The sequence below is a fragment of the Aspergillus steynii genome (genome assembly GCF_002849105.1).
Source record: "Aspergillus steynii IBT 23096 chromosome Unknown P170scaffold_1, whole genome shotgun sequence".
NCBI lineage: Eukaryota > Fungi > Ascomycota > Eurotiomycetes > Eurotiales > Aspergillaceae > Aspergillus > Aspergillus steynii.
In genome coordinates, this window is record NW_020194398.1 from 4,604,199 (window position 1) to 4,621,919 (window position 17,721).

The 17,721-nt window shown below is 52.3% G+C and overlaps 7 protein-coding genes across 7 annotated transcripts; 4 read left to right on the forward strand and 3 right to left on the reverse strand.

The window, feature by feature from the left end:
* The first annotated feature begins 459 nt into the window (after positions 1-459).
* On the forward strand, positions 460-1,356 carry P170DRAFT_461112 (rhodanese-like domain-containing protein). Its single transcript, XM_024852001.1, has 2 exons — positions 460-754; positions 842-1,356. The coding sequence occupies exons 1-2, from the start codon at positions 497-499 to the stop codon at positions 1,241-1,243; spliced, it is 660 nt and encodes a 219-aa protein (XP_024710492.1). The 5' UTR covers positions 460-496; the 3' UTR covers positions 1,244-1,356.
* Positions 1,348-5,422, reverse strand: P170DRAFT_452658 (putative mitochondrial translation initiation factor IF-2). The gene is made up of 4 exons (XM_024851289.1): positions 5,291-5,422; positions 4,628-5,183; positions 2,072-4,551; positions 1,348-1,997 (listed from the first exon to the last, which is right to left on the reverse strand). The coding sequence occupies exons 2-4, from the start codon at positions 5,096-5,098 to the stop codon at positions 1,754-1,756; spliced, it is 3,195 nt and encodes a 1,064-aa protein (XP_024710493.1). The 5' UTR covers positions 5,099-5,183; positions 5,291-5,422; the 3' UTR covers positions 1,348-1,753.
* A 242-nt stretch (positions 5,423-5,664) lies between these two features.
* On the reverse strand, positions 5,665-9,700 carry thtA (the record flags this gene model as incomplete). The annotated part of the gene is made up of 5 exons (XM_024843571.1): positions 5,665-7,119; positions 7,172-7,344; positions 7,403-8,972; positions 9,033-9,147; positions 9,204-9,700. 5 exons carry the CDS (start codon positions 9,698-9,700, stop codon positions 5,665-5,667), a joined length of 3,810 nt encoding a protein of 1,269 aa, XP_024710494.1.
* A 1,256-nt stretch (positions 9,701-10,956) lies between these two features.
* On the forward strand, positions 10,957-12,625 carry P170DRAFT_399145 (TBC domain-containing protein). Its single transcript, XM_024846265.1, has 3 exons — positions 10,957-11,381; positions 11,437-11,559; positions 11,624-12,625. Exons 1-3 carry the CDS (start codon positions 11,123-11,125, stop codon positions 12,508-12,510), a joined length of 1,269 nt encoding a protein of 422 aa, XP_024710495.1. The 5' UTR covers positions 10,957-11,122; the 3' UTR covers positions 12,511-12,625.
* A 430-nt stretch (positions 12,626-13,055) lies between these two features.
* P170DRAFT_399147 (ribosome-binding protein NMD3) lies at positions 13,056-15,026 on the forward strand. Its single transcript, XM_024846266.1, has 4 exons — positions 13,056-13,186; positions 13,280-13,378; positions 13,448-13,737; positions 13,800-15,026. Exons 1-4 carry the CDS (start codon positions 13,119-13,121, stop codon positions 14,912-14,914), a joined length of 1,572 nt encoding a protein of 523 aa, XP_024710496.1. The 5' UTR covers positions 13,056-13,118; the 3' UTR covers positions 14,915-15,026.
* Positions 15,027-15,192: 166 nt separating this feature from the next.
* Positions 15,193-16,599, forward strand: P170DRAFT_399150 (Yip1 family protein). Its single transcript, XM_024846267.1, has 4 exons — positions 15,193-15,294; positions 15,355-15,406; positions 15,478-16,183; positions 16,244-16,599. Exons 1-4 carry the CDS (start codon positions 15,250-15,252, stop codon positions 16,323-16,325), a joined length of 885 nt encoding a protein of 294 aa, XP_024710497.1. The 5' UTR covers positions 15,193-15,249; the 3' UTR covers positions 16,326-16,599.
* Positions 16,600-16,737: 138 nt separating this feature from the next.
* P170DRAFT_432730 (uncharacterized protein) lies at positions 16,738-17,368 on the reverse strand. Its single transcript, XM_024848325.1, has one exon. It carries the CDS (start codon positions 17,073-17,075, stop codon positions 16,851-16,853), a length of 225 nt encoding a protein of 74 aa, XP_024710498.1. The 5' UTR covers positions 17,076-17,368; the 3' UTR covers positions 16,738-16,850.
* Between the last annotated feature and the right edge of the window lie 353 nt (positions 17,369-17,721).

Consider the following 17,721-nt stretch of genomic DNA (forward strand, 5'->3'; position numbering starts at 1 on the left):
CATAGAATTGAGGAAGGTGTTCCTCTCCGGCAGGAACCACTGACGCCGTTGACTTGAAGTTGTTGAAATTGCAGCAACTCAAGGCGCCCTGACCACACCAGTAGACCCTGTCGTGATTGACTGTATGGATCCGTGGGAATGCTGGTCTCCCCAAGCTGGATGAAGATGAAGCCTTATACTTCTATCCAGCATACAAATGCTTCATGCAACTGCAGGGGTACTACTACTTTATCATGCAAACTCTCACCCCCAGTAGATCGTACGTAGTATAATATGAGAGAGAACTACATCTGATCCAATCTCACCAAACAACTCTCCCCAATCCCACGAAAGAAACGAAATGAAAGCAAACCCTCATGCCTCATGCAATGTATACCACCCAATCCAGAAGGCGGTGGGCCCCACCAGACTGACATCACGGCGAAGGAACGGACTTCCCCAGACTCCCTCGCTCCCATTCAACCCAACACTTCTCCCCAGCCAACGCACCGCAAAAATGATCGCTAAACGCCCATTGACATCTCTCCTCGCCCGCGGCGTGCAGACCGCCTCGCGCTCTCCCATCTCCGCAGCCGCACCCGTCCTCTCGAGCTCCAGAGCGTTCGGCTCGAGACATCTCCCCCAGAACTCAAGATGGACGGCACTCCAGCACCAATGCCAGGCTCAGAAGCAAAACCACCGACAATACCCTAGCCAGTCGGTGCGATGGAAGAGCAACGCGGACAAGTCCATGAGACAGTGGGGATTCGAAGACGTATGCACCTTCCCATAACCATCTAGCACCTACTTAAGTAGTCACCGGAAAAGGAAGAGCAATAGAAACTAATGAACCCTTCGATAGATCAACGCCGCCCTCCCATCTACCTCTCCCAACTCGCCGCCCTCCTCGCCCCAGAAATCCCTCATCCTCGTCGACGTCCGCGAGCCCGCCGAGTTAACCGCCACCGGGGTGATCCCGTCCGCCGTGTGCGTGCCGCTGGCCTCGCAGCCGGACGCGCTGTTCCTGACGCCGGACGAGTTCGAGACGCGGTTCGGGTTCCCCAAGCCCGGTGCCGTGGAGGGCCAGGAGTCCGGCGATATCGTGTTCTACTGCAAGGCGGGGGTTCGGGCGCGAGCGGCGGCGCAGTTGGCCGTGAAGGCTGGCTACGATCCCGAGCGGGTGGGTGTGTATGAGGGCAGTTGGTTGGATTGGGCAGGTCAGGGAGGAAAGGCGGAGAAGTGGGAGGGAGAGGATTACGAGTAACTGGGTTATAAAGTGATTGAATGAGAGGGACAGAGATGGATCGGGTATCCAGAGGCTATGTGAATATGAATGGCGAGGGGTGGTGTACTTATACTTATATTTATACTTGGAACCAACCAAAATGTCATTCAAAAAAGAAAGAAAAGTATCATTAACACACATTGAAAAAAGACCATGGCCTGCTTCGACTTTTGTTGTTGTTCATGTACAGGCATTCCCAACCTTGCTTTTTGTTTTTTGGGAGACTGTCCAGTCACAGAAAAAGAAGAAAAGAAAAAAGGAGAGTCATTCGTTCCTCATGCATCCAGATCCTGCAACCGTTCTAAATCATCCACCCCAAGTTTCGTCTCTATTCATCAGGTACACCGCTGTCGACGCAGTGCACATATCATCAAGACACATGAAAGCAAAAATTTCGCTAGAAGGAAAACATGTACAATTGCAGGGAGCTCGCCCGGCCTTGCTCCCTGGGGCGCAAGACCGTAGAAGATATCAGCTGCAAAACGTGATTTAAGGAATGTCGAACACAGGCTTGAGCTTCTTGACCAGAGCCCATTCCTCCATCGACACTTCCGAACGGTAGAATTCCTTGAGCGTATCGATGCTGGCACGAGAGATCCGGGTGTACAGCTGGTCCTTCTCTTCCAGGTGACGACCGTACATCGGCTGGTTGGCGCCCTCGATCTTGACGGCAACGGAAGGTTGGCCTCGCTTGACGACGGCCACTGGCTTGTGATCACGCTCGATAGATACCCTGGGAGCAAATAGTTAGCGGTTGTTGCAACGAATACGAGACTTTGCTGTCTCTCCACATAAGGATCAACTTACACTCGGCCAATATCGATGATTTCCTTTTGCCCAGCGGCATTGGTCTTCACAGCCGCCAAAGGCGAGTGCATGCGAAGGCTGCCCTCCAGAACATCGACACCAATAACAATGGGATCCTTCTTGTTGAAGACGGCCACGGGCTTGAGCACGCAGGGGAAGACGGCAAGCAGCTTGCTCTCCTCCTTGCGCTGCTCGGTCAGCTCAGCCATGTGCTTGGTGAAGTCGTCGAACAGGTGGTAGATGATGTCGGCCGTGAAGATCTTGACACCAATTTCCTCGGCGTAGGCGACAGCCTCCTTGTCCACCTTGACATCGAAGCAGAGCATGACGGCGAACTCCTTGGCCTTCTCCAACATGGTTCCTGCCATCATGACATCACGCTTGTAGACGGGACCGATGGAGATGTTGGCAACGGGAATCTTCGAGACACGCAGGAACTCCAGCAACGCTTCCAAGGAACCAAGGGTGGAGGCCTGAACGCTGACACCACGCTGATCCCTGGAGACCTTGCTAAGGAGGTTCTCCAGATCGGACATGACCTCCTCCTCGATATCCTCTTCATCGTCGTCGGGTCCGACAACCATCAACCGCGAACCGGCAATGGCCTGCTCGAGATCGTTGGCAGCAATCTTGACACCCAGAGCAGCCTTGACCTCCTTGTTGTGGACGTACTGAGACTTCAGACGCAGCTCCTTGAGAGGTGCCGGCGTGAGCAAGGCACGGATGTTGGTCGATATAGGCCCGTTTAGACCGCACAGTACGACTCGGTCACCCTCGCGAAGGATACCGTTCGACAGGACAACGTCAATGGTCGTACCGAGACCCTCGATCACCTTCACTTCAAGCACGGTACACTCAACCTCCGACAGGTACATGAGCGAGTTGGTCATACGCTCCTGGGTCAGGGTAGTCAACAGGCGCAGCATGTCGGGAATACCCTCACCGGTGTGGGCGGAGGTGGGAACCAGGGACACATTGCGGGCCATGGACTTGTTCTCGTAGAAGACCTCCGAGTTGAACCCTTGCTCGGCGAAGAGAAGCTTGGTGCGCTCAAGTCGGGTGCGGAATTCGTTCTGGACACCCTTGTTCTGCATGGCCAAACTCTCCTGGAAGCCGTTGTTGTCAATCTTCTTCCAGCCGTAAAGACGATCGATCTTGTTCAGGGCGACAATGAAAGGCGTGCGACGGTCACGGAGCAACCGCATAGATTCGAGAGTTTGCGGCTCGAGACCGTGCATGATATCGACGACCAGAATGGCGATGTTGCAGAGAGACGATCCTCGGGATCGCAGGTTGGAGAAGGACTCGTGACCGGGCGTATCGATGATCAACAGACCGGGGATCTTGAATTCGAAGTTGCCGTCCTTGTTCACCACGGAGGTCTTCTGGCGCAGAGCTTCGACGGGGAAGTAGGTGGCACCAATCTGTTGCGTAATACCACCAGCCTCGCCTTCCTGCACGTTGGTCTGTCGGATCTTGTCCAGCAGCTTCGTCTTACCTGTATCGACGTGACCCAGAATACAGCAAATGGGAGATCGCAGGTCGTCCTTGGACCGGGCTGCCATCGCTTCCTCATGCTGTTTCTTTCTCCGCTCGGCGGCTTCGGCTTTCCTCTGAGCAATGGCCTTCTGGGCCGCGGACTGTTCTTCTTCATCCGAGTCCTCGTCGGATGAGTCCTCCTCGGAAGAGTCCTCTGCCTCTTCCTCGGCCTTTCCGTTGGCAGCGGGCTTGGCAGTTTCCTCAGCCTTCTTGGGCTCTTCTTCTTCGTCAGACGGAGCGTCCCAGCTGTCCTTCACGTCATCGGCATCGGCGGCCTTCTCCCAGTCATCGACATCATCATCTTCCTCTCCGGGGGCAGCGCTAGCAGCAGCAGCTTCGGCCTCGGCCTTAGCCTTGGCCTCTTCCTCTTTGCGTCGGCGCTCATCCTCGGCCTCACGCTGAGCTTTGGCGCGGGCGGCAGCAGCCTCCAGATCTTCTTCCTGCTTCTTGCCGCCCTTCTTCTTTCGATTTTCGTAGACAGGCTTCTTCTTTTCGGCCTGGGAGTCCTCAAGACCAGCAACCTTGCCGGCACCGGCCGCAAGCATCTGCTTCAATCGCAATTCATTGCGCTCCTTGGCTTCCCTCTGGGCCTTGGTGAGGAGCTTGCCCTCCTTCTTCAATTGTTCTTTCTTCTCCCTCTCCTTCTCCTTCTTGCGTTGGCGAGCTTCTTCTCTCTTCTTCTCTTCTTCGGCATCGAGACGTTGCTTTTCCTCCGCCTCAGCCTTTTCTTCGGCCAGAAGTCGCTCTTCTTCCTCACGCTGCTTTCGGAGGGCTTCCTGCTGTTTCTGGATGGCGGCTAGATGGGCGGGGATCTTCTTCTTCTTGCCACCGGCAGGTTCGGGGGCAGCAGGTTCGGGAGCGGGAGCAGCGGCGGGCTCATTCTTCTTCGCAGGCTCGGCTTTAGCTGGTTGAGCCGCGGGAGCGGGCTTCTTCTTGGATGCCTAAACGCAGTTGGGAAAAAAAAAAAAAAGTCAGTCTGTTTGATTCTTGACTACGTCTTGAGCGAATGGACGTTACCTGTTCCTTCTTTCGCTGCTTCTCTCTCTCCTTCTTCTCCTTCTCCTTCTCCTTCTTGGACTTCACACGGAAGCCACCCTCTTCTTCCTCGGCGGGGGGCGCGGCGGCGGCAGCGGCCTTGGCTTTGGCAGCCTTCGCGGCCTTCTTTCCGCCAAAGACATCCTCATCGTCGAACGTGCCCTCTTCGGGTTGCTTGCTGGCGAAATCGGCGTCTCCGTTGGCATCTCCGTTGGCGTCGCCTGCATCCTCGCCCTCCACGAAATCATTGGCGGGCTTTCCCTTCTTGGCCTTCTTGGTCTTGTTCTTCCTCAGAGCGGCGAGCAGGCCGCCGGCGCCGGCTTCCTCTCCACCAGCGGCACCATCTTCAGGGGCATCTTCGGCGGGGGGGGCCTCCGCGGCAGGGGCCGACTCTCCAAGTTCGGCCTCCCAGTCTTCCTCCTGTCTCTTGTTTCCCTTCTTCTTGGGCGCCATGTTGGGTGGGAAAGCAAAGACGATCGCTCGGTCGGATATAAGGATCCTATTACAGGATTAGGAATTAAAAAAGGGATATCAACAGCTGTTTCCCAATGCAAAAGTTAGTTTTATTGGAATTATCTAGAGAGGAATGCAAGACGAGGCACAAGGTAGGTAGTAGTAGTAGGTAGGTAAATGGGGTGCACGCACACTGATATCCGCTTGATCTGCGACGTGCGATCGGCAACGGTCGCAAACGACAGACAGAGAGGCAATAAAGACAGAAAGATGTCCGAGATGCTCTCAGTGTACCAAAAGAAGGAAAGGCCCCGATGGTTGACGAGGCGAAGGTTGTCTTTGGCCGAGAATAAGAATTTTGGGGGGTTTTGGTGGGGCCGACGCTGGTTGGCTGCTGGTTGGCTCCGCCTTGGCACGGATGCCTGGGCGATCAGGCCGATTTCATATGTGCTACGGAGTGCTCCAGTTGGAGTATATCTACAGCCCTAGACTACCGGCATTTTCCGCTTAGAGTCATGAAAGAGAAGAGAATCGTTCCATTTTCTGAGTCACAACCCCCCTGCCTCCTACAGCTCCACATGGAGGCATCGTTTCAACCAGCCCATCACCATTTCTACCGCACTCGACCCTTCGTCATCTCCCAGCAGTTCTCGAGATAACTCGGAGAATCGATCCCGAATCGCCTGCGGACACCCTGTCTCCGGAGTCGAAAGCGTATGGAATTCTCCCGTAGCTAGCATGCGCGCCAAACATTCTGGCCCGCGCATCACCAGACGACTCAGGATATCTCCGTCTATGTGCATCTGAGAGGGCTGGAACTCAAGCGGATCGTTCCCGACGGGACTCCGTAGCCTGGTCCGTCGCGGAGTAAAGGGACAGATGACTGGGTCCCGCACACAGAGATTCTGCAAGAGGCGCAGCAGGCGCCATTCGTTCTCCGCCAGTGTCATGAACCGGTGAACCGTGCCGTTCATGGTCGTGCCGTAGAAAACCTGGGAATGCGAGGACACGGGGGACGGCTTCGTGCCCAAGCTGAGTTTCGACACGGACGAGGGTAAATGGGCCTCGCACAGAGCGGCCGGCATCATCTTGTAGCTCTCGGTCACCCCGCTCTCACTCAAGATGCTCACTCGCCCCCCGCGACTGGATGCCAGAACGAGATTCTGCTCTCCGCCGATATGTACATGCGAGAGCCCATCCAGTTTCTGTCGATCGTGAGCATGAAGCGTCAGCTTGTCATCGGAGACTCGAAGGATCATCAGCGATTCGCGAGCTGTTGACATGTAGATATATGGCTCCTGGATGGTCATCGACAGCGCGGGAGATAGAACGGGAAATCTAGCTGCCCGGATTCCCCGCGAATCTGAAATCTTAGGCTCCAACGGAACAATTTCACGGCCAGTAGAGACCATCAGAGTGAATCCCCCATAAGGGGCGATGGAATACACGGGTTGCTCGAATTTGTGTATGTGTTTAACATGGCATTCGACTCGCGATGGCGTTGAAAAATCCCGCATCGTTTGCAGGAAGATAACCCGACCTTGCTCTGCCTGGTTCTTCCGGCTAGTCCCGATGACGATGAAGTGGTACTCCTCATCTCCTTTCCTGGGGGTCCACTCCAGAATGCAGCTGATCTTCTCCCCGGCTGCGCCCTGCGGTCTCCACGGAACGGGTTCGTCCTCGGTATGGGGCTCGAGAGGGTCCAGGACGGCATGTTGGGAATCAGGGTCGACAAATTCAATCCGTGGTCGAGTAAAACGTCTGATAGGGTCAGATTCCGTGTCGTATTCAGTTTGGGTATAAGCGACAATAAGGCTTTTCAGATATTGGGAATAGGCAAGTTTGGTGGCGCTTCCTGGTAAATCAATCCTTCTTGGGACGGTTTTGGCATCCCGATCCAAGGTACAGATGAGAAGTTGTCCATCCGCAATGCAGAACAAAGTATCAGAAAGAGCATCCACGTCCGAGTTTACGATGTTGGCGATTGAGAACCCGAAGACATTTTTGGGATGATAGGCCGGCTGGAAGAGTTTTAGAGAAGAGACCCTAGGAAAGGAGAATAGTGAAACATACGTTATTCTGGTCAGTGATCCAGATCTTTTGGAGTGTGCAGTCGGGCTTTCCGCCATTCTGAATACACGAAGCCTGCCAGAACCCTTGCCCGCAGGTTAACAAGGTGAGCTTTGCCCTGCTTTGCACTCGAACGGGCGTGTGTCCTAGACGCTGTGAAGAGGTTTGCTGTATCGCTGTACAAAGAGGAGACTGTCAGTTATATAAAAGCTTCAACCAGAACAGGCGGCTTACCAATGGAAGAGTTTGCGCTGTGACTGTCGAAAACCAGCTCAAAAGACACTAAGATGCCACTCCGCAGGCCACAAAGGAGAAGGTTTTCCTTTCGAAGCCCTTCCGGGGCCGCACTGACTGTCGTAATACTATCGATTGCTTTTGATATGTCGTCAACATTTCCCACATCTACTGACTTCTCGATCAAAAACTGGACGGCACTCTCCTCCACGCGATATACTAGAATTTTCCCGTTGCCCGTCCCAATGAAAACAAAACATGCAGTGTCGAAGCTTTCGATGAAGATGCAGACTGGCTCGTAAGGTATTTTAAGAGAGTGACCAACGTCAGAAAGCTGGAGCTGATTAGCCGCCGTGGTCAACCTCTTGAGGTGAAGGTGCGTTTCATGTTGAACTCGAACGGCAACTGCGATGAGAGAGGATTCTTCGTCTACTGCAGCAATCGCGATGCTTTGACCGGCATCGTAATGAAACCGAAAGCTCGACACAGATTCTGCCGTTGCCCCAAGGTGAATAGCCTGGTTCGTCACCTGTATGACGACACCCGAGGCAGTGCATCCCGCGGCCAAAGTCTGAGCTCCGAAGTCCAAGCCGCAATCCACTTCGTCGACGGCGCAAATCTCTTCTCCAAAATTAGCGGACAGGTATAATAGTACAGAGGAGACAGGGTCCGAAATCAGCACGTGAACGCCTCCGTTTGCGCCGTCCAACATGGTCCATATGTCTCGGGTGCCGGAAAGCTCTTCTAGAGAGACTGCCAGTCCAATCTGCGCTTCAATTCCGTGTCGTAGCTCGACGATTGCCCCTCGGGCAAAGGAAGATGCAGAGCAGACAAACAATCGATCACCAGCAACATCTACCTCGGAAGGTTTCCGATTGGAGGATTTCACGAGAACGGAGTCTGTAACCGGGGTCCAATTCATAAATTTCTGGACACACCTCGGGTGATCTCGCGCTTTTTGAACAAATAAACCGCCATCACCTGTATTTCCAGCGGCTAGGAGTAGATCACCGCCTTCGTGGCCAATGTCCAAGATATCAAAGGCAGCATCGACGTCACAGCAGAGCTGGCCTAAATGAGTTTGGGTCTCAACTTCGCCGTCATTTCCGATTCCCAGGTAAAATATGCGGCCATCCTCACGGCAAAGATATATGTCGTCATGTTTCTGATTGTAGATCCAATTCCGCAGTGGCCTCGCCCACCGGGTCCATAATGGAGATCTTTGGGATTCACGGTCGGGAACAGGAAGTGGATAACGGCTGGGGGGCCTTCGCGGGTCCAATCGGCTCCTGTATACAGCCATGGAAGTTGTTGTGATAAGCATAAAAGACGACGTCTTGGTAAGCGGAATGAGCATGGTGGGCAGCCTGTCCTCAACGGGTAGAAGCTTCTTGGTCACTCGAGGGGAAGCCTGTCTCAGGGGTTCATTGGCATCCCACTCGTAGCATATAGCATGGGTTGTATGCTCCTGGGCAACAAGGAGAAGGAGAATGACCTTCCCGCCATCGTCGGATTTCGGGTACAGAAACTCCATAAAAATGATGTCCCCGTCAACACGGAAGAAGCGTTCCTGGTTAATTTGAAAGATTAGCTATGGTTCCTTTGGAGTCAATCGAGCTTTTATGCCTACCTCCGCGATGGGCTCCAACTGGTTCTGTAGCATTTGTGACTGAAGGATAGGAGGCTTCTTCAACATGAAAACGCCAAAATAATCGCAGGATGCGCTGACAGCTACAGCGCGGGATCTGTAAAGTTCTGAGAACACGAACTCATCTGAAGGAGGATGGAGAAGAAAGCATACCTCGGCTCCACCGCAATGTTTCGCCCAAATCGTTCAAATGTACTGACGTCGTTTGGTAATGGTCGGTGGTGGTGAATGAATTGCCCATGGGCATTTGAATAGTAAAGAAAGACCAGTTCCTTCGAGGCCAGGCTGAGCAGCAGAATTTGAGGTGGCAAATCATTTTCCACCTTCGACGTAGCATCTGTAGTAGCGCTGCTGGCTCCCAGCTTCATCTGGGCCTCCCACGGTAACTCGGTGCTCACGTTGATCACCTTTGCTGCCATAATATAGGCATCAAAATCCGATTTTGAGGTAACCCCTTCTAAATGCACGCCAGAAACAGCTTCTTTAATCTGCAAGCTTCGTTCACCGACGAATACAACGTCATTTTGATGTTTCCCTCGAAGCCGGGCAGGTAAGATCCACTGGATAATTGGACTTGGTACCAAAGTATGAGAAAGCAGGCCAACTTTTGCCTTCGTATTCGAAGATATGAGGTCACTTTCTATATCCATAGGATCGGCATCACGTCGCTTGCCAGAATGATTGGCCGTATGTGAAGTACGACCCTGGCCATACATTGGGAGAGCCATAATGATTTAACCACAAACAGAAAGCCTAGAGATATGGGGACCAGAAAACCATAGGAGTCTCGTTGCGGAGGAAAGACAGTTGAGGATGATGGGATGATTAGAAGACAAGAAACGGTTGCAGAAAGGCAATTGACGACGAGTGGGAACAATTAAGGGCTGCGGCAAATATTTCCTTTGACCATGCTTAGAACATTGAAGAAGTAGATTCCCATTTTGATGCCTTTAAGTGGAAATGTCGGTGATGTATGGGAAGTGGGGAACGATTTTCCTCCCAGGGTTCGTGCAGATGGACAAGCAGTGCGTCTCGACGCATACAATATAATACAACAGAGACTAAACGGTGGTCATGACTCAGGAAACAACCTTCTCGAAGGACGAGTGGATCTCGAGCATGCGACTTACAGGAAGATATGGATCGTCATACACATGTGTGCCCTGGAGTGGTAACGATATGCAGGTTCGTCAGTACCGTGTCATTTTTCTCCTTTTTCACTCTCTGGGTTAAAATAGAAACAAGGCAGAGCCCGAATGCTGATAATATCCTCAACGATGTCTTGGCGCGGCAAGCGGACCGAATTATTGAGTGCCACGCCTGCGTAGTTGGGCTGTAGGCGAACGGACGATGATGTATGTATGTTTATGCCATCTGCCGCCACACTTGAGCAGCCCCTTCGGGCACTGAGGATGTCGCGTTGCTTTTTCGGGGCCGGGAACAGGGGTGTAAGATCATGGCAACCTTGAGGAAACCACCGGCAGACGTCTTGCACCGCGACAGGCAGCGGGTCTTGATGTCGAAGGGGGAAAAGAGGGACCAAGAGATTCCCGGACTTTGGAGGGGCGGACGATGGCGGTTTTTTGGGCGGTCAATGGAAATGCCGCCAGATCACGGGACCGGACTTTACTTCCCTTTTTTTTTTTTTTTTTTTGCTCTTTCTCTCTCCGCGCCTCTGCCAGAGAGCTCGTTGTCTATTGAGTGTTCTGTCAATCTGATCTTCTATAATGAATGGCAATCGATTGAGAACGCTTGGTTCTTCTATGGAGAGGGCGTTCGGTCGGCCGTCCCAGCAAAGACCCATTGCGGGTCACGAGGCACGCTAGACCACATTGGGCGCGTACAACCGAGGAGGAAACGAACAGCCAGCAATCCTTCTATCAATCTTGTCTTCCCTCCCTTACATCTCACTTACATGCCTTCGGACTTGGTACATCATTGAGGGGAGATTGGTCGGATAATGATACATTCCGAAGAGCTTGGTCACTTTTGTTTCCAATGAGATCTTAAATAAGAAAGCTTCATCTACCCCTAGGCTTCCCGTCAACTGCAGATGAAGATTGGATACTACAATGGAAGCTCAACCAGATCCCAACAGTCAACTTGATGCCCCTGTACCTGAAATTAAGGACGATGGACAGGAACAAGAGAATACAACTAGCGATGCCGGCCAATCACTCACAACTATTCAGAACAAAGAGACGGATGCTCGGGTAGCCGAGAAAGAAGCATCGATTCGCCAAGCCTGTGACTTGCGCGATTTCGATGCACTGGTCGCGCATGCCACTTCGGAGGGGGGTTTTCTTCGCGATGATATCCGAAGAATAGCCTGTAAGTCGCCCTGTAAGTGAAGGAGCAGACACGGCCTGGTAACAGTCACAAATAGGGCCGATGCTTCTTCAGAGTGACCGGGACCCGGATTTTGCCGCATGGGACGACTTACCACCACATGCCGACGAGGACCAAATTCAGCTTGATGTCAATCGTTCTTTCGTCTACTATCCCGACTGTATGGTCATGGTCCCCGCCAGAATCGTGGTGAATCGATCTGGAAGCTAAACTACTCCCTCTAGGCTCCGATACTGAGCTTTCGTTGAAGAAGAATGAGCTTTCAGATCTCATCAATCAAGTACTACGAAACTACCCGATGCTTTGCTATTTTCAAGGGTACCATGATATTGTTCAAGTTCTCCTCTTGGTTTTAGGGGGTCAAAGGGCTGCACCGGCGGTCACCCGGCTATCTCTCCTTCGTATCCGGGATTACATGCTACCATCCCTGTCCCCGACGCTAAAGCATCTGCAGCTTATTCCCGATATTATTGAGAAGGCCGATCCGGATCTTCGGTTGCATCTTGCAGGCATCAAGCCTTTTTTTGCACTTGCGGCTACCCTCACCTTGTATGCTCACGACATCCAAGAATATAGCGATATCGCTCGCCTCTTCGACTTCTTGCTGGCCAAGGAGCCCATTGTGTCTATCTACTTGTTCGCCGCGATTATCCTTTCTCGGAAGAAAGAACTGCTAGAGATTCCCGAAGACGAGCCGGAGATGCTCCATTTCACTCTCTCAAAGCTTCCATGTCCCCTTGATCTCGAAGGCTTGATATCTCGCGCCGTACAGCTTTTTGATGACTATCCGCCGGAGTGTCTGTCATCTAGTGCATGGAGAAAACTATCCAAGTCCAGTGTCCTAAAAACCTCAAGAGACCTCATCACAAATCAAACGACGGACGAAGCGGTAAGTTTGTTCCAGCAACAAGTGCGAGATCTACGCAACGAGGAGCGACGCGAGAAAGTCATTGGCTTTGTATGGTATCACCGAAGAACAATCGGCTCTGTGGCTGTCGCTATCTTCATTGGTGCCATGTCTATTTGGATCAGAAAGAAGGGGCTGGACACTCCGATTTGGTCATATCTCGCTCGTTTTAAGGCCGCATTTCAGGCACGAGGCTATCTTTGAATTTACCTTGTTCATCATAGTGTATTCACAAAAATTTTGGCGTTTGGTTCACTTTCATGTATTTATAAGCAAAGGAAAAGGGCACCGCGTGCTAATGGATGGGGGTAGATGATGGTTCAATCGGTTGTCGCCCTCGACAATGTATAGATGTAAATTTTTGGTAACAGACATGATAAGACGGGAATAGCAGATTAGCACCAGTACTGAAAATCAAATGGCACAATCTACTGGTGTGGTTAGTCTACGTTAATTACTATAGGGTTATATATATTAATGTCAGCCTGCATACTTGGTTGTGGTTTTAGACATCTCCCTTGCTTCTTTTGGCTTCTCGCTACTTCTTATTCGCCCCTTCTCCAGCTGTCTCACCCATAAATATGCGACTGGTGCAATGGTTTCCTTGTCGTCTATCAATTCTCCAGTGCCCATTATTAAGTCCGGAGCCCGATTGTAAATCAAGGAGTGCAAACCAAGCAAACAGCTGAGTCAGCCACAAAAAACTTGAGGCGGGGCAAAAAAGAGTCATATCTCCGATCGTGCATCACTCCAGACCTGCGACTCTCCGAATTTAGTGGACTTGTGATTGCGGTTTGCATCTTGCATTCAAGATGTCGATGGATTTAGATGCTCCAGTCCCCATGTCGGGGCTGCAGCAGGACCAGCCCATCGCTGCGACGTGAGTTTTCTTATCGCCACACTTTTTTTTTTCCTGATTGCGATTTTAACTAGCTAAAGTTGATCAGCCTGAATGGTTGCTAATATATTCTAGTATTCTTTGCTGCAACTGTGGTGCCCCTATTGATGGAACCACTTCAGCTGGAGCGCTGTGCCAGGACTGTCTGAAGCTCAATGTTGATGTTTCCCAAGGGTATGTTGAACCCTCGACAAATAACCCCACGTACGGAGCAAAGATTGATTGATTTGCTCGGAAATTTAGTATCCAGCGCGAATCGACGCTCCACGCCTGCAGAGACTGCGAGCGATGGCTCCAGCCTCCCACCAGCTGGGTCAGCGCAGCCCCCGAATCGAAGGAACTACTTGCAGTCTGTCTGCGCCGTCTTCGTGGCTTGTCGAAAGTCCGAATTATCGACGCCAATTTCATCTGGACCGAACCACACTCGAGACGTATCAAGGTTAAGATCACGATCCAACAGGAGGCTTTCCAGGGTACAATCATTCAACAAGCGTTCGAGGTGGAATACGTTGTGGCCTCGCAACAATGTCCAGGTAAGATTCGCTACGGATTTGCCTGCTTGCATCAGTGAGGACCCCGCTAACATTCCTTGTAGACTGTCAAAAATCCTATACCCATAACACGTGGCGAGCAGCAGTCCAGGTTCGACAGAAAGTGCCTCATAAGCGTACTTTCCTTTACCTGGAGCAGCTTATCCTGAAGAATGGCGCCCACAGGGAAACGGTCAACATCAAAGAGGCAAAGGATGGTCTCGATTTCTACTTTGCCCAGCGAAATCACGCCGAGAAGATGGTCGACTTCCTCGCCTCCGTTGCCCCTTGCAGGTCTCAGAAGTCTCAGGAACTCATTTCTATGGACATCCACACCAGCACCAAATCCTACAAGTTTACATTCTCCATTGAAATTGTCCCGATCTGCAAGGACGACCTCATCGCACTACCGATCAAGCTCGCGCGCCAGCTAGGAAACATCTCGCCTCTTACTCTATGCTACCGCGTTGGAAACTCTCTGAACCTCATGGACCCGACCAGCCTTCAAACCACCGACGTCACCACAAACACGTACTGGCGGACTCCGTTCAAGACTCTTGCCGATGTGACCGAGCTCAAGGAGTTCATCATCCTCGACATCGAGCCTACTGGCCAGACCAACGGCAAGTGGCACCTAGCCGAGGCCACCGTCGCCCGCGCCTCGGACCTGGGCTCCAACGACATCACCTACTTCACCCGTACTCACCTTGGCGGCATTCTACATGTCGGTGACTCCGTGCTCGGATACCATCTTGCCGGAACCATCTTTAACGATGACAACTACGAGGCTATCGAGTCCAGCCACCAGTACGGTTCAACACTTCCGGACGTCGTTCTCGTCAAGAAGTTCTACGCCCGCAAGAAGCCCAAGAGCCGCGCGTGGCGCGTCAAGCGTATGGCCCGCGAGTACGAGGAGGAGGCTCTTGCTGCCCCCACCCAGCAAACGCGCCGCCAGGAGCAGGAGGCCAACCGTCTTGAGGAGGACTTTGAGATGTTCTTGCGTGATGTCGAGGAGGACCAGGAACTACGGCACACTATGGATCTGTACAAGGTTCGACAACAGCGCCAGGCGGATGCCATGGAGGAGGACGATGACCAGGAGAGCGATGGTGAAAGACCGCAGATCAACATGGACGAGCTGCTTGATGACTTTGATGAGCTGAATATGGATGGTGAATGAGCTTTCTGCGGGTAATATTCCTGACGATTACGGCTGGCGTTTTATCTTCTGCTTTTCTGATGGGTTTCAGAGAAAATAAAAAGTTAGTGAAATAGATCTTACATATTACGACCCGATGTTGCGTCCGCGTAGGGAGTAGACTTGGTATATGTCGTATGCATCCTGTAGAACAAAAACTCCCGGCGGGAAGAACAAGCCACCGTCTGCCGTGCCGTCTCCACATGGTGGCTGAAGTGTGGCGCTCTCCGGCTGGAGCTGATGTGTACTCTTGCATTTCCCGCACTACTCCCTCTGCCTGACAAAACCAGTTCTCACGGACGGACAGACCGCGCAAGATGGCTAACCGGGGCTACGATGTCGTTGTAGATGTGGATGCTGAGGTATATTACTGGCATTGGAGCTTATTTGGTCCGAATACTTGAATCTAACTCCAGCTCTAGGGCGACCTCGGTCATACCGACCTTCAGGAAGACCTCGAATTTCATCCTTCCAGTAAGCCCAATTTCGTCGGGAGAATCAGGACTATCGCTGTTTCGGTGAACTGACCCCCTGCGTCACTTTAGACTTCGAGAACGACCAACGCAGCGCCAAAGCGCAACAAGACTCCGCGCCTTTCCTCGGCGGAAGTTCCTCTCGTGGCCGTGACAGGTCACCCGGAGGCACGCCGACCAAGCATACCTGGTGGTCGATCCACTACTACGCGCAGTTCTTTGACGTCGACACGAACGAGGTCCTGCGACGATGCGTGGCGGCCGTTTACCCTCGCAGCAACTTCCTCGATGTCCTGGAGGGCAACGCCGACCTGTACGGCCCGTTCTGGATCGCGACAACCGTGGTGGTGATTCTTTTCTTGACGGGGACTATTTCGCAATGGCTTTCGAATAACGACGACGACCACTTTGAATACGACTTCACGCTGCTTTCGGGCGCGGCAGGCTTGGTCTACGGATACACGGGCCTTCTGCCCATCGCTTTGTGGGGTGCCTTGCGCTGGTTCGGTAGCTCCACTGCCGACCTGATCGAGTGCTGGGCGCTGTACGGATATTCGAACTTGATCTGGATTGCGGTCGCCCTGGTTAGCTGGAGCCCCCTGACTGCTCTCAACTGGGCCCTTGTCGGGGTCGGGTTTGGCTGGACCGTCTTCTTCTTGCTACGCAACTTGTATCCTGTCCTGAGTGCCACGGATGCGAAGGCGAGCAAGATCCTGCTGGTCCTGGTCATCGTGCTGCATGCGGGTTTCGCCATTGCCATCAAGATTTTCTTCTTCGCGTGAGTGAACTCTTACTACGATTGACTGATTTGTTTCTTTGCTGATGATTTATGATACAGTCACGGAAGCCCCGTTTCGAAGAAGAACAAGGACCACGACGACGATGATCATGACGACAAGAGACGGATGTTGGGGATTTAGGAAGATCGATTATTCCCCATCTCTGTTCTTCGCTGATTTCGTCCTCATCGAGCGCTGACTCCGCATCGGATGACTTTGCTCAGGCAGCAATGTGAGCCATCTTGATACATAGTCTCCCCGGGTGCTTTGCCGTTTTCCCTTTTCCCTGTTTGTCACTGCTCTTTCCAAACTGTATCTGTATCCACCTTTAGTTATAAAGATTATGAGGAACTTTTTGAATTTTACAATTGTTTGATTGCAGCTGTTTCCGAGAGGAGCCAACTATTAACATTTGACTTCGGCTATCATGTTTTATCATTCCAACGCCGTGAAAAACCTCCCACGCTGCAATCGGCTCGTAACCCCCAGCATCTTCTCCCCCCAGCAACGTAGAAAAACCGTAACAATATGAAATCGTTTATTTCAACTTCTTCTTAGGGCGGAGCTGGTTGGTGTGTCCGCACTTCTTCTTACGGCAGTTGGTGGCACGAGGGGGCAGACGAGCCTGTGTGACATCACGTCAGTAACCGGGCGCATGGGAGCATGTCATGGATCGCCTGATGAACCATCTTGACATGTGACGGAAGAGAGCAAACATACGTAGCACTTGCGGCAGATGGACTTCTCGCAGTTGTACTTGGAGGCGAGAGCCTTAAGGGAGGGCTCGATGATACCACCACGCAGACGGAGCACAAGGTGAAGGGTGGACTCCTGTAGAAGTGGAAAAAGCCGCGTCAGCCAAATCGGGTCGTGAAATCCGAAAACCATCATCCCATGCGCCAATTCGTTTCAACCAAAGGCCGGTGTCGATAATTGATTTGGCGGTTTCCATATTTCTGACACAAAGAATCGCATTGTGTTGTCGCATTTCGAGGCCTCCACCACCTTGGTCCCCAACAAAACCAGCGCAAAGAGATTCAATCGATGGGAAGTTCCTTCATACCTTCTGGATGTTGTAGTCGCTCAGGGTGCGGCCATCCTCAAGCTGCTTACCAGCGAAGATAAGACGCTGCTGGTCGGGGGGGATGCCCTCCTTGTCCTGGATCTTGGACTTGACGTTGTCGATGGTGTCGCTCGACTCGACGTCGAGGGTAATGGTCTTACCCGTCAGGGTCTTGACGAAACTATCAACCGGGACATGTCAGCATCTGCAATCTCGTGTTTTCGCATGACTCTGTCGATTCCAAACGGGCCGTCGTTGTCGGGAGGGGCGTTTAATTGCTGGGTGTTGGGTGCGAGGGACTGGAATGGGACCTACATCTGCACTGAAAACACGCGGAAAAAAGAAAACGTTAGCTCATAATTCACAGGTCAAAATAACGGCGCTCACGGGGACAATAATGCACGTACTGGTTGCGATTTCTCGTTGTTGCTGGCTGACGATCGGCTGGAAGGGTCGGTCGGAAGAGGCAATGTC